Source organism: Elephas maximus, chromosome 9 (genome assembly GCF_024166365.1).
Source record: "Elephas maximus indicus isolate mEleMax1 chromosome 9, mEleMax1 primary haplotype, whole genome shotgun sequence".
NCBI lineage: Eukaryota > Metazoa > Chordata > Mammalia > Proboscidea > Elephantidae > Elephas > Elephas maximus.
Window position 1 is genome coordinate 62,198,189 of NC_064827.1, and position 14,742 is coordinate 62,212,930.

Sequence of the window (14,742 nt, forward strand, 5' to 3'; positions counted from 1 at the left end):
TACCCCCCCAAGTGCCAATGTCTTTCACCAACCTGGAAGCCCATGCAGTTTCTGTGTCATTATGGGGCGTCATTATGAAGGCATGATCGATTGAACTCAACCTTCACTCCCCTGGGGTCAGGCTGATATCACATAGTGGGCCTTTCTGGCCTGGCCAGTCCCCACTCCAGAGTCACCTCAATAGCATAACGAAGACTCCAACCATTCAGTAACTTCCCAAGGTTATCTCTCAAAAATCAAGGACGACCAAATTCTGTGGGTAAAGTTAACTGTATACCCCACAACAGGGTTTGAAACTTCAGATAATAGCTTTGGGAGGGGTCAGATTCAGGGTTCATACTTCAAAGCCTGTGATTCAGAGGCATATTTGAAGGCCTTTCAGATGGAGGTTCTGAATGGGGTGTGTCTTGAATTTGGAAGGCATTTTGGGGATTCTGAGATTTGGGAGAATCTCTGAGGGGGACTGAGAGTGGGAAATATCCTTGGGGACATCTTTGGGAAGGCCTAAGATGGGTTTTTTTTTTTTTTTTTTTTAAGATGGGGTTGGGGCCCCTGGGTGGCACAGTTAAGTGCTTAACTACTAACCAACGGATTGGTAGTTTCAACCCACCTCAGAAGAAAGGCCTGGTGATCTGCTTACAAAAGGTCACAGCCTTGAAAACCCTATGGGGTGCAGCTCTGCTCAAGGGCAACTGGTAAGAGGTGGTTGAATGAGGAATCAGCTACTGAGGGTTACTGAGAGTCAATGATTGGCATTGTCTGTGGAGCTCAGAGATCTGGGCCTATGGCAGGGGCACTGGTAGGAGATAAATGAGCAGTCTTGTGGAGGTTACTAAATTAGGGAATTATAGGTTTTAGTGACTGTGGGAGATATGAAGGTCAGAACTTGGGGCACAGGGGCTTGGGAGAGTATCTTTAGGGAGTCAGTATTGATAATCTATGAAGGTCATTGACTGGTTGCTTTGGGATGTGGTTGGGATATAAAGGATTCAATCGTTGAAGGAACTTATGGAATTCAGTGATTGGAGGGGCCAGTGGTAGTCATGACTGGGGTTGTCACCCAGTGATTGAAATCTGTGGGGTCCATACTCAGGGATGTCTTTTTGTTGGAGGAAGCTGTGAAAATTGTTTTTTATTTGCTTGTTTTTGCTATTTCCATTTTCCATAATGACTTGAAGAGAGTCATGCCATTTTAATTCTGTAAGTGATTATAATAAAACTTCTTATAATAAAACTTTTTAAAAACTCTTCTTAAACTTGTATTTATCCAGTGATAGTTGTAGACGGATCTCTGATGTGTGTGCCCAAGTCTTCTACCCTGGCAAACTACCACAAAATGGCAGTCACATAATTCCCTTCTAGAATTTAATTTTGTAAATGTTAAGAAGCAAAAAAAAATTTTTTTCCAAATGAACAGCCAACTATCCCAATATCACGTATTGATAAGTCTATTCTTTTTTCACTGTTTTGAAATGCCATTTTTATAGTGTATGAAATTCTCACATATACATATATCTGTTTTCTCTTCTATAAATCCATTTGTTTCATCTGCAGTATACCAACTGTTTTATTTCCTACAGACTAACATTTTAAAAACTTGGAGGGAAAGCGCCCTTTATCATTTCTAATTTTTAACATTCTCTTGGTTATTCTTATACACTTATTCTTAGTATGCTAAATTTCATTTTAAAATCCTATTGAGTGACATGAGTGCCAAAACAATTCAGTGGGGAAAGAATGGTCTTTTCAACAAATGGTGCTGGACAACTGGATATCCACACACAAAAGAATGATGTTGGGCAACTATTTCACACCACGTATAAAACAAATTTTTTTTTTTAATAAAACAAAGCAAAACAAAAAACCTCAAAATAGATGAAAAACTGAAATCCAAGAGCTAAAATTATAAAACATAGGAGTAAATCTTCACGACCTTGGGTTAGGCAATGGCTACTCTGATATGACATCAAGGAGACAAGCAACAAAAGAAAAAATAAATAAATTCAACTAAATCAAAACTTAAAATGTCTGTACTTCAAAGAACAGTATCAATAAAGTAAAAAGAACTCATAAAATACTAGAAAATACTTCAAGTCATATATCTAATAAGGGTCTGGTATGTAGAGTACACAAAAAGAACTCTTACAACTCAAGATTCCAACTCATGGTGACCCCCTGTGTGTTGGGGTAGAACTGTGCTCCATAGAGTTTTGAATGGCTGATTTTTCAGAAGTAGATCACCAGGCCTTTCTTTCAAGGTGTCTTTCGGTGGACTCAAACCTCCAGCCTTTTGGTTAGGACTGGCTAGCATGTTAACCTTTTGCCCACCCAAGGGCTCAAAAACTCACTAAAAATGTTGTGTACTTAGAAAAGCTTTTATTATAACCAAATATGTTCATTTGTGAATTATATTAAAAATAATTTTATAAATATGTCCTTAAAAGAAACAAACCTGTTTTGGATAATTTCATTATAAAGTTTTCTCTCAATGGTAACACATTTTTTTTCAGATTAACTATAAGAAGAGGGCTTATTCTCAGTACAAACAGTATAATATTTAGTAAATGAGCATTTGGCTCATGTTTTTCTTACATAAAAATCTAGGGTTTCTTGCTCCTGTGAGTGCTCAGGTGTGATGACTGATGACTGCAGGCTTTCCCACTTTAATTACTCTGACAGGGTTTCATTTCTGAAATGAGTTCTCTGATGTTGAATTAATGATGTATTATGACAAAAAAAATCACCACATTTATTACATTGATAAGGTTTCTCTCTTGTATGTGTTCACATATGTTTAGTAAGTGCTGAGCTTAAGCTCAAGGCTTTCCCACATTCATTACAGTGGTAAGGTTTCTCTCCTGTATGAGTTCTCTGATGCCAAATTAGTGATGTTCTATAGCAAAATAGTTTTTGGCATTCGTTACATCAATAGGGTTTCTCACCAGAATGAATTTTTAGATGTTCAGTAAGGTGTGTGCTTCAGCTTAAAGTTTTTGCACATTCCTTACAAACAGGGTTTCTCTCCAGTATGAGTTCTCTGGTGTTCAGTAAGATGTGCACTCCAATTGAAGGACTTTCCACATTCATTGCACTCACAGGGTTTCTCTCCAGTATGAATTCGCTGATGTTGAATGAAGGCTGGGGTATGGCTAAAGGCTTTCCCACATTCATTACATTCATAGGGTTTCTCTCCAGTATGAATTCGCTGATGTTGAATGAAGGCTGGGGTATGGCTAAAGGCTTTCCCACATTCATTACATTCATAGGGTTTCTCTCCTGTGTGAGTTCTTTGATCTCGGATTAGTGATGTGCTGTGGCAAAAAACTTTCTGACATTCCTCACACTGGTAAGATTTCTCTCCAGAATGAACTGCCTGATGTTCAATAAGATGTGTACTCCAGTTGAAAGTTTTCCCACATTCGATACACTCATATGGTTTCTTTCCAGTATGAATTCTGTGATGTTGAGTTAGGGCTGAAATATGGCTGAAGGCTTTCCCACATTCATTACAAGGATGGGGTTTTTCTCCAGTATGAATTCCCTCATGATGCCTAAGGGATGACCTATGACTGAATGCTTTTTCATATTCATTACACTCGTAAGGTTTCTCCCCAGTATGGGCTCTTTGATGTTGAATAAGATTAGCGCTCTGACTAAAAGCTTTTCCACATTCATTACATTCATAAGGCTTCTCTCCAGAATGTATTCTTTGATGTTGAATAAGATTGGTGTTCCAGCTGAAGGATTTAGCACATATTTTGCATTCATAAGGTTTCCCTCCAATACGAGTTTTCTGATGCTGGTTAAAGGTTGCAATACAAGTGTAGCCTTTTCTGCATGCAGTACACTGATAAGGTTTCTGTCTCATACAAATTTTCTCAGATTCCATCAATATTGAACTATGGCTTTACACTTGTTTCCAGAATAAGTAAGGTTTGAGGTACAAATGCATCATCTCTTGTATCTAATAAACTAAAATACTTTTCATTCATGAATTGCCTTTAAAAAAACCAACTGGAATAGAATTATGCTTCAAGTTCCTACCATTTTTGTCACAATTGTGAGTCTTTTTCTTAAAGGAACTCTCAGTTGTTCTAAAAGGTTTGCGCTCAGATTAAATATTTCCCCCAAATTATTATATTCATGATCTTCCTCTTGAATCAGGTTTTCATTGTAATCTGGTCACACTGTTGTTTTTCAAACTGGCCATTAAATTCCAATTATTCTAATGTGGAGTATCAAAAACCATCATTTAAATACTCTTCTAGCATCATGCATGACACTATTTTTTAGAAATGCTCTGCTTTGGAGTTGATGCTCTGACTTTGGGCATAGCATTCAGGATTAAGTAGAAGATATAACGATCTCTTCCCTTTGGTATCTAAGAGGGAAAAACAAGACATCACCACTTACAGAAAAATAAAAATACAACAGTACTATAATAAGATGTAAAACAGTACAGTATACTTCCTAATATAGGAGAGTTTAGAGAAGGAAATAATATTTGTAGGCAAGATAAAGTAAACAGTAGCATTTAGATAACGTGCATAGTATAATCAAAGGTGAAGATACAGAAAATTTTATCACATGATTAAAAGCCAATGAGACTAATGCAAATGAATGTCTTTGGAAAGCAGAGGAAAAAAATAAGATAGGATAAATGAAATGAGACCAGACAATGGAGAGCTGAAAATTAAGCAGAAAAATTCAATGTTATATTGCAGGGGATAAGAAAATTTGAATTCTCTGTCATGGGAGCAACAAGTTAAACATATATTTTAAATGAAAAGTCTTGTTTATTCTGTCTAAAATGAATAATTAAAGACTAAGGGTAGCAAATTCAGCAAGAAGGTATAATATAAATGATATGGGCTTGGATTGAAATAATACTACTAATTTAGTATAAGAGTAAAATATGAGACATAAAAAGGAAAGAAAAAATAGTGATATTGACTACTGGCAGTTTTCACAAAACAGTATTCATAGAGATACAATGGTCTCTAGCCTAGGAGGCTGGGAGAAAAGTGGTGCTAATGACAGAAATATTGAAGAAGGAAGAATATGCTACTTAGGTAAAGTTGGTGATTTCAGTTTTCACCACACTGAGTTTGAAGTGATTTAAAGTGAAGTAGGACATTAAAGTGGAAGCAGACTCTAAGAAGGTGAAACTATGGCAATTTGCAAAATAGACATTTGGCCTGAAAAAAACTATATCAGGGAGTTAATGATATGGAAAGACTATGTGAGGATATTAGAATACATGGATGCTTTGTGGTAAAAATGAAATGATTAGAAAAGCCTCAAAGGTACACGCATTTACATTAAGGAGGAATTGTAACTAATGAAAAAAACATTTGGAAAGAGATTAGAACAGGTAAGAACCTGGTAATGTCACACAAGCAAAGACAAAAATATCAAATGTAGCATAAAGTATGAATACAGAAAGAACTATGAACAGGCTGCTATCAAGAAGAATTCAGGAGTTACTTAAAATAATTTTAGTAGAAATATAGAAGATATTCAACTTCAAAGATTAGAAGAGAATAGGAATTAATGCTATTAGCTAAAAGTTTGAAAATTTGGCAATGAAAGTGAAGAATAAACTTGGAAGGTACATAAAAATTAAATTATTGTCAGGCAAAGTGTTTTTTTTAAAGCAAGAAAAACTTGTGAATGCCTGAAAGTAGAAGGAAAGGAGCTGATGAACAAGGAAAGATTAAAGCATGAATAAATCATTAAAGTAAGGTCCTAGAACAAGTGGAAAAGAATGGAATCTGGGGCACAGATGGAAAGATTAATTAACAATGGAAGAGGGCCATACTTTCCTCTGAGATCACAGAGATATGTGAGAAGATGGATATAGGGAGAATAGTACATAGACGTTGCTCCCACTAGGTGAACCCTCTCTTCCACATAGACAAGAGGGCTCTGAACAGAGGACCCTAACCAACATTTCCAAAGCTAGTTCCTAGTACCACTATTGTTACTATCACCACAACAATGGACAGATGGACTGTTACTAACAAGTATTCCTATCTACCTGGTTGTTACTTAGCCATATGATTCTTTCTCGACTAAGTATCTTGTAACATTTCTCCATTTTTTTCCCCTCAGTTACCTATTGATATAGTTCTTCCTACTTGGAAGATAACATCTTATTTAGAAAGCTGTTGCCTTACACTTGGCAAAGGATATGGCTTTGTGTGTTTATAATGCATACAATCAATCATCCCAGAAATGTGTCCTACAAAGTCTTTAGGAACTCTGAGATATAGGAATGTTGACGCTTCCAAGGTAAAATAATAATGCTATCTATTTACAATGTTATAAAGAAAAGTGCTATTACCTGGTTAGTAATAAAAGCAGTATCTTTTCTCTGTACACAAATAAATTAAAACTCTATGGTCCTTAAACTCAAAGCCCAGTTGAAGATAAGCACTTGTAAATCCTAGAGATTTTGACATTCAAAGAAATAGTCATTACAATCTGTTGTCATTGTAAAGCTGTACTTATCCAATGAGACAAAGCTTCTGTGACTTTTTAAAATCACATCCCTGTACAGTGTCTCTGATAATGGTCTGGTTGTTTTCACTACCATAAAGTCAAGTCCACCAGCACATCCTCTAATGTTACTGGTTCCTAAAACATTACCCAAATACCTACTCATTAAGGGATCATTCACGTAAACATTCATGGAAGAAAGGGTAAAACTGGCAACTGGATATATAAGTGGAGGGCTAAGAAGTTGTTCGGAAAGGGTTCAGGGTTCTAAGTTCAAGGGTGGCCAAAAGTATATTATTTAGGGCCGACCAATGTGTGCCTGTTGAGAGTATACACAGCAATACTCAGGTTTTACATAAAGCTTACCTCCAACAGACAAAATAGAAACTCAAGAAATAAAAAAGGTGTACAAATATAAGTCAACAGTGCAGACAAGGACTTAGTTACAACCCTATTGATGGTAACAATGCATATAAAGAAAATGAATCAATACAAAGTAAAGTGATTCTAACAGAGAATGAAAAAATGGGAATTATAGACACAAACACTAGTTGTGTGCTGTTGAGTCAATTCTGACTCACAGGAGCCCTAAAGAACTGCCCCATAGGGTTTCCTAGGCTGAAATCTTCATGGGAGCATTACCAGATCTTTTCTCCCACAGAGTGGCTGGTGGGTTCAAACTGCCAAGCTTTTGGTTAGCAGCCATGCACTTAAGCCTTGTGCCACCAGTGCTCCTTAAACACTAGTAGTCCCTTACTATTTAGTAATACACTCTCTCCTCATTTATGGACACGGTTAGATTCCAAGGACCAGGTCGTTATGTAAAATTAGTGTTATGCAAAAATGGAGGATGACTACATCCTTACATAACTTCCAAATCACATCATTACATAACTGCCAAATTAACTTCAGCAGCACCTGCTGCTTCACCTTACACTTTTACGTCATGGAGATGGCTTCTTTCCTTAAACCTCATGAACCAATCTCTGCTAGTTTCAAACGTTTCTTCTGCAAATTTCCTCACCTCTCTCAGCCTTCAGAGAATTGAACAGAGTTATGGCCTTGCTCTGGATTAGGCTTTGGCTTAAGGGAATGTTGTGGCTGGTCTGATCTTCTATCCAGACCACTAAAATTTTCTCCATATCAGCAATAAGGCTGTTTCATTTTCTTATCATTTGTGTGTTCACTGGAATGGCACTTTTAATTTCCTTTAAGAACTTTTCCTTTGCATTCACAACTTGGCTAACTGTTTGGTGCAAGAGGCCAAGCTTTCGGCCTGTCTTGGCTTTTAGCATGCCTTCCTCACCAAGATTAATCATTTCTAGCTTTTGATTTAAAGTGAGAGATGTGCGACTCTTCCTTTCACTTGAACACTTAGAGGCCATTGTAAGATTATTAATTGGTCTAATTTCAATATTTTCATGTCTCAGGAATAGGGTGGCCTAAGGAGAGGGAGAGAGACGGAGGAAGGGCCGGTCTATGGAGCAGTCAGAACACACACAACAGTTATCGACTAAATCTGCCAACTTATATGGGCGTGGTTCGTGGAGCCCCAAAACAATTACAATAGCAACATCAAAGATCACTTATCACAGATCATCATAACAGGTATTACAATGATAAAAAAGTTTGAAATAGTTCAAGAGTTGCCAAAATGTGACACAGAGACATGAAGTGAGCACATGCTATTGGAAAATGGCACTGATAGACTTGCTCGATGCAAGGTTGCCATAAGCCTTCAATTTGTAAAAAATGCAATATCTGCAAAGTACAATAAAAGCAGGTATTCCTGTACCTAGGAGTGGAATTGCTGGGGGTGGTCATATGGTGGTTCTGGAGTCCTGGTGGTGTAATTGTTAAGAGCTCATTTGCTAACCAAAAGGTCTTTCCTTTTATCTGTAGTCTATTCTCAAATGGTTCCTTTAAAATATAACTTGAGTCATGTCACTTCTCTGCTCAAAATTCTCATATGAAAACTGATTAAACATCACCACTACCACTACCACTACCACAACCACCCTCTATAGCTTTCCTTCTCACTCAGAATGAACTGTCTGATCTGGGTCCCTCTTGCCTTCTCTCATCTCAACTTCTTCTATGCTTCCATCACTCAGCCCTCTCTGTCCACACTGGCCTCCTTGCTGCTCCTCACACAGGCTAAGCACATTTGCACCTTGGGGCCTTTGCATTTGATGTTCCCTTTTCCTGGTAACATTCTCCCCCCACTACATGGAAGGTTCACTCTCTCATTTTCTTCAGGTCTCTACTCAATATCATATTGTCAGTGAAGCCTTCCCTGAACACTTACGTAAAATAACAGCTGCCCCAGGTCCTTCTTAACTCTATTACTCTGCTGTCCTTTCCTCCAATAGTCACTATATGACACACTATATATTAACTTGTTTAATATCTGTGCGCTTACCCTAGACTGACAGCTCCATGTAGGAAGGGAATTTGTTCACTGCTCACGTCCCCAGTGTCTAGAACATTATCTGGCGATAAGTAGCCCTCAATTAATATTTGTTCAATGAGTGAAAGAAAACCTTTCCTCCCTCTGACATAGAGATGATATTTCAGAAAAGAAAAAATGTAGCAGAATTGCATTATGACCCACTTAACTTGCATGGTTTACATGCACAAGAAGGCTCAAGAAGGTATGCCACCTCAAGTTAAGTGTGAGATGGGAGAATCTGCTGTTTCCTCAGTCTCACTTTCCATATACCTCCATATACTTTTAATGTCTAAAGAACATATTTTGAAAATAAAATAAAAAAGAACATATTTTGGTGCATTTACACATACATGTTACCGCATAGTTGTATACGCATACCATGTACATATGAACCCATTGCTGTCGTGTTGATTCTGACTCATAGTGGCCCTGTAGGACAGAGCAGAACTGCCTGCCCCATAGGGTTTCCAATCTTTATGGAAGGAGACTGCCACATCTTTCTCCTGCAGAGCGGCTGGTGGGTTCAAACCACCAACCTTGGTTAAATGCTGAACACTTAACCACTGCACCACCAGGGGTCCTTATGTACATATAAATAATGAGCAATTTAAAAGATTTTCAAAGGCTATTTAACTATATATGATTTTTCAAACTTCAGGTGGCAACTTCAGAAATTAAACCCAGCTCAAGGTACAAATGCCTTGAAAAGTTTTGCTCACTGAGGACAACTTAGTCAGAAGCCAGTGTCAGATCCTCCTCCTTAATGCCATATGTAATATAAGCAAGAAGAAACCTGAGAAGGCAGAGCTGAAAAAAGAAAGGAGCCTTGAGAAACCAGGATTGTCTTTAATGGAAACCATCTAAATATCTGGATGTAACCCACACCCTCCCTAAAAAAGGTCAGGAGTCTAGGAACAGAGAACAAAGGGAAAGGCTATTGACACCACTGTCTGCAGTTCTGATCCTGTCTTTACCGCACCGCCGTCCAGGGACACAGCTCCAATCTGGCAGTCCAGACACAGGGTTAACTCCAAAGCTCTGGCCCTCCCATGACGGGTGACATCAAGTACATCAAAATTATAAGTAACACTTGTAAAGCATTTTAAGTTTTTCAAAGTGCATTCACTAATGCCATCTCAAAGAACAACAATCAATAGCTCTTCACGGTCCACTGAAAGTGGGGGGTCTATTCCACAGCTCTTTACAGAAGTGGCTTCAGAAATTTAACAACAATCTCTAGAGAAAAGGTGTGTTTCAGGGGAAGGAGCAAAGAGCTCGATGTGAGGAGAACTAAATTCTAGAGCTAAGTACCTTGTTGTTGTTGTTAGGTGCCCTTGTACAACAACAGAGCAAAACACTGCCCGGTCCTGCGCTATCCTCACAATCGCTGCAGTTTTCTTGAAATTCCCAGATCTACCTGCAAGGTCTGGAGCGACTGCCCTCTCTTAGTATCTGCCCCATTGATCCCATCACGGTCAAAGGCCGTAAAGTGACAACCTTTCTCCTCATGATCTCCCAACCGAGAGATGAGACCCCTGTCCCTTTATGTTGGTTTGTGCAAACAGGCTCTGCCCCATCCCCAATCCGGTCTTAGGCGAAAGCCGGGTCACCATTGCCCACTCCACTTCAACGGGAGCCAGATAGCAACCGAGCCCCCAAATCTCCGCCTTTCTTCCGCCTCCCTCCCACCAAGCCAGGCCAATACACTCTCTCAAGCCCCTCCTGCCCCACCCCCCCACCCCACCCCCGGTGATGGGGGGAACGTCCTGAGCGGAGCTCCCTCCCGTTTCCCACCCCGGTGCAAGGATTAAGGAAGGAACAAACTCACCGCTCCACCAAAAAATAAAAGACCACCGTTAGGCTACCCAGGCCTCCCAAGTGATGAAGTGCGCCTGCGCACATGCAGCCTGGCACTACATTTCCCAGCAAGTTCTGCAAAGGGACAGCGTCTGCCTGCAGTCATCTCCTAGGAGCTCCAAGAGTGCCTTTCAAATTCCTTGCGAGTTGCAAACGTGTGTTGTTTAAATGAAAAGAAGAAAAAAGGAGAGGAAAAAAGGCCTTTTTCCTTGCACTATTTTAAAAAGAACCCCCGTGGAGTTGATTCCAACTCATGGCGACTCAATGTGTTGCAGAGTAGAACTGCTCCGTAGGGGTTTTCTTGGCTGTAATAATCTTTACCGAAGCTGATCCGCCAGGACTCTTCTTCTAAGGTACAGGTGCTGCTGGTGGGTTCAAACCGCCAACCTTTCAGTTAATAGTCAAGAGTTTAACCGTTTGCGCCACCCAGGGATTCCTAAGACGCATATATCCAAAGAGATGCGAAGTTTTCATTAGCGAACCTTTTCTCCTAACACAAAAGTAATGCTTATTCATTATATAAACAAATGGTTTATAAACTCCTTCATTTGACAGATGAGGAAACAACACCCAGATGGAATTCCATTACACAGAGATAATAACTATTAACAGTGGTGTATATACAGCGTTCTAAAACATTTTCTCCTTGACATGTATTTCTCCCTGACGTATGTATCTTCATTCCTTGGGGGGTGTGTGTGTGTCTGTATGTGTAGCAGAGAGAGGCATTTTCCAACCAAGAATATTTTGGGTAAACTTTTTCCTAACTTTGTAAAAATGTCTGTTAGGAATTTAATGCTACCAGAAATAGCACTTTGATAAATATCCTTTTAGATTGGTCTGTGCTCTGCACATACATTCTTGAGAATAAAGTCTGTAAATAGAAAACTTTCAAACTGAAGGAGATGTAAGAATAACGGTACCAACATGCACTCCCAGGATGCAAAAGATGAAGATGTAAACTATTTGTTCATGGGAAGGATGTGTCAAGATGTAAACAATTTGTTCCAGGTAAAAACGTGTTTATGACTGCTATTATATATAGCTGAACCAGCTGGCACCACCCAGGTTGTAACTCACTCCCTCCTAGCCAAGTGTCTGGCCTTTACATTTCAAAAGGACTTCAAGTTGATCTTATCTATGATCAGTTACCCCCTAGCTTTCCTTTGTTGTCTCTCTGTACAGACCCTTTTCTCCTTGAACTGCTGAGTGACTTACCGCTGCCCAGCTCAATAAAACTTTTATTCCTCAATAAAACTTTTTCTTTCATTCCTAACAGAATGTGGGATTTTCTTCTTTCCCAAGGTCTAAGAAGTGAATTTAATGAAAGGGAATGTGCATACCTCTCTTCTATATAACGGAATATATATATTTATTGTAGATAATAGAAGGTCCCTGGGTGGAGCAAATGGTTTACACTACCAGCCTAAACATTGCCAGTTCAAACCCACTCAGATAATAGAGAATGGAGATATGGAAAAAGAACTAAATTAAAATCAGATAAAACCCCATTGAAGATACCCACTGTTATACTTAAATACATAGGCTATTTTTATGTACATATATAAAGTATATATAATTACATGACCTTTGTATACATTTCAAATTAAAAATATAGCAGTGCAATATACTGAAAGTGCTTTTTAAAATTTACTTTCTCATAAATATTCCTTCATGTCTTTAAATATTATTCTGCATTATTTTGATGTTATAATAGTTTTCCACCAAGCTGGATCTAAATAAAATATTTGAATAGTATATTGTCATTTCTAATTTTTGCTATTATAAATATGAAATAAATATGCTTATAGCTAAGTCTTTATCCACACCTGTTACTAACTGAATTGTGTCTCACCAAAAGATATTCTGAAGTCCTAACCCCTAATACTTTTGGACATGGCCTCATTTGGAAATAGGATCTTTGAAGATGTTATCAGTTCAGTTAACATGAAGTCACACTGGAGGAGGGTGAGTTCTAATCCAATCTGAGTGATGTCCTTATAAAAGAGAAGAGACACAGAAAGACAGAGGATGCACGTAAAGATATATCTACCAGAAGCTGGGAAAGGCAACAAAAGATTTTTCCCTGGAGACTTCGGAGGGAACACTGATTTGGATTTCTAGCTTCCAGAACTGTGAGACAATAAATATCTGTTCTTACAAGGCACCGAGTTTGTGGTATTTTGTTACTGCAGCCCTAGGAAACTAATCCAAAAAAAAAAAAGTTGCTGTCAATTCCGACTCATAGCGACCCTATAGGACAGGGTAGAACTGCTCCATAGAGTTTCCAAGGAGCAGCTGGTAGATTCAAACTGCTGACCTTTTGGTTAGCAGCCTAGCTCTTAACTACTGCACCACCAGGGCTCCAGGAAACTAACACAGTACCCTTATTTGATTAGGACAAAATCCCAGAGGATAAAGTGCATTCTAGTTATCGCCTCCTTGTTATTCCCACAGAGACTGCCTTCTTTCACTTAAGATGTTTTCAAGGATCATACACGTGTAACATGTATCAGTACTTTATTCCTTTTTATTGCATCCATTGTATGGATGTACCACATATTGTTTACCCTGATGAATATCTGAGTTTTTCCATTTCTTGGCTATTATAAATAATGCAGCTATAAACATTTGTGTACAAGTTTTTCTTTGAACACATGCCTTTAATTCTCTTGGGAATAATTCTGGTAATTGATTGCTGGTTCATATGGTAACTCTGTGCTTAACTTTTTGAAGACCCACCAAGTTGTATTCCCAGTGGCTGTACAATTTTATATTACTTATTGGATACAGGATTTGCAAATATTTTCTCCCATTCTTTGGTTTTTCTTTTTTTTAATTATTGTGGTAAAATATATGTAACATAAAATTTGCCACATTAACCATTTTTAGATGTATAATGCAGTGACATTACCTTCACGATATTGTACAACCATCACCAATATCTTCAAAACTTTTTATGACCCCAAGCAGAAACTCAGACCCCATTAAGCAATAACTCCTCATTCCTCCCTCTCCTCACCCCAGCCCCGGCTAACCACTGATAAGCCTTGTCCATATGCATTTGCCTATTGTAGATATTTCATATAAGCAGAATCATACAATAGTTATTATTTGGTAGCTGACTTTTTCCACTTAGCATATTTTCAAGGCTCAGCCATGTTCTAGCATGTATCAGAACTCCATTCCTTATGTGTTATAAATTCTAACCCCTATACCTGTGGATGTAATGCCATCTGGGAATGGGTTTTCTTTGTTATGTTAATGAGGCCTTATTAGTGAAGGCTGTGTTTTAAACCAACCACTTTTTAGATATAAACGGAGAGATTAGGCACAGAAGCAAGGAAGCACAAACAGGGAAAGATCGATGCCACGTGGAGATCACCGAGGAACCGAAGAGAAGCGGAAATGATTTCCCCCTTCCCCCCGCCCTAGTAGCCAGAGACTTCCCCTAAAGCCGGTGCCCTGAATTCTGACTCCCGGCCTCCTAAACTGTGAGAAAATGAATGTCCGGTAAAGCCACCTACTTGTGGTATTTCTGCTATACCAAAAAACCCATTACCCTCAAGTGGACCCTATAGGACAGAGTAGGACTGCCCAATAGGGTTTCCAAGGAGTGGCTGGTGGATTTGAACTTCTGACCTTTTAGTTAGCAGCCAAGCTCTTAACCACTGCACCACCAGGGCACCACTAAAAAACTAAGATACGGCAGAATAATATTCCATTGTATGGATATACCACAATTTTGTTTATCCATTCATCGGTTAATAAACGTTTGAATTGTTTTTCCACCTTCTGGCAATTATGAATAATGCTGCAATGAAATTGGTATACAAGTATCTGAGTCCCTGCCTTCAATTCTTTTGGCTTCAACTGCTGGATCATATATTAACTTTATGTTTAACTTTATAAGGAACCACCGAACTGCTTTA

The 14,742-nt window shown here is 38.6% G+C and overlaps 1 protein-coding gene across 1 annotated transcript in view; it reads right to left on the minus strand.

Annotated features, from left to right (window-relative positions):
* Positions 1-2,492: 2,492 nt before the first annotated feature.
* Positions 2,493-14,742, minus strand: part of LOC126082747 (zinc finger protein OZF-like) — a 60,684-nt gene continuing 48,434 nt past the window's right edge. The window contains exon 5 of the mRNA XM_049895639.1: positions 2,493-3,771. Coding sequence (XP_049751596.1) covers positions 3,005-3,771 — 767 coding nt within the window. The 3' untranslated portion in view covers positions 2,493-3,004. The remainder of the gene's footprint in view (positions 3,772-14,742) is intronic.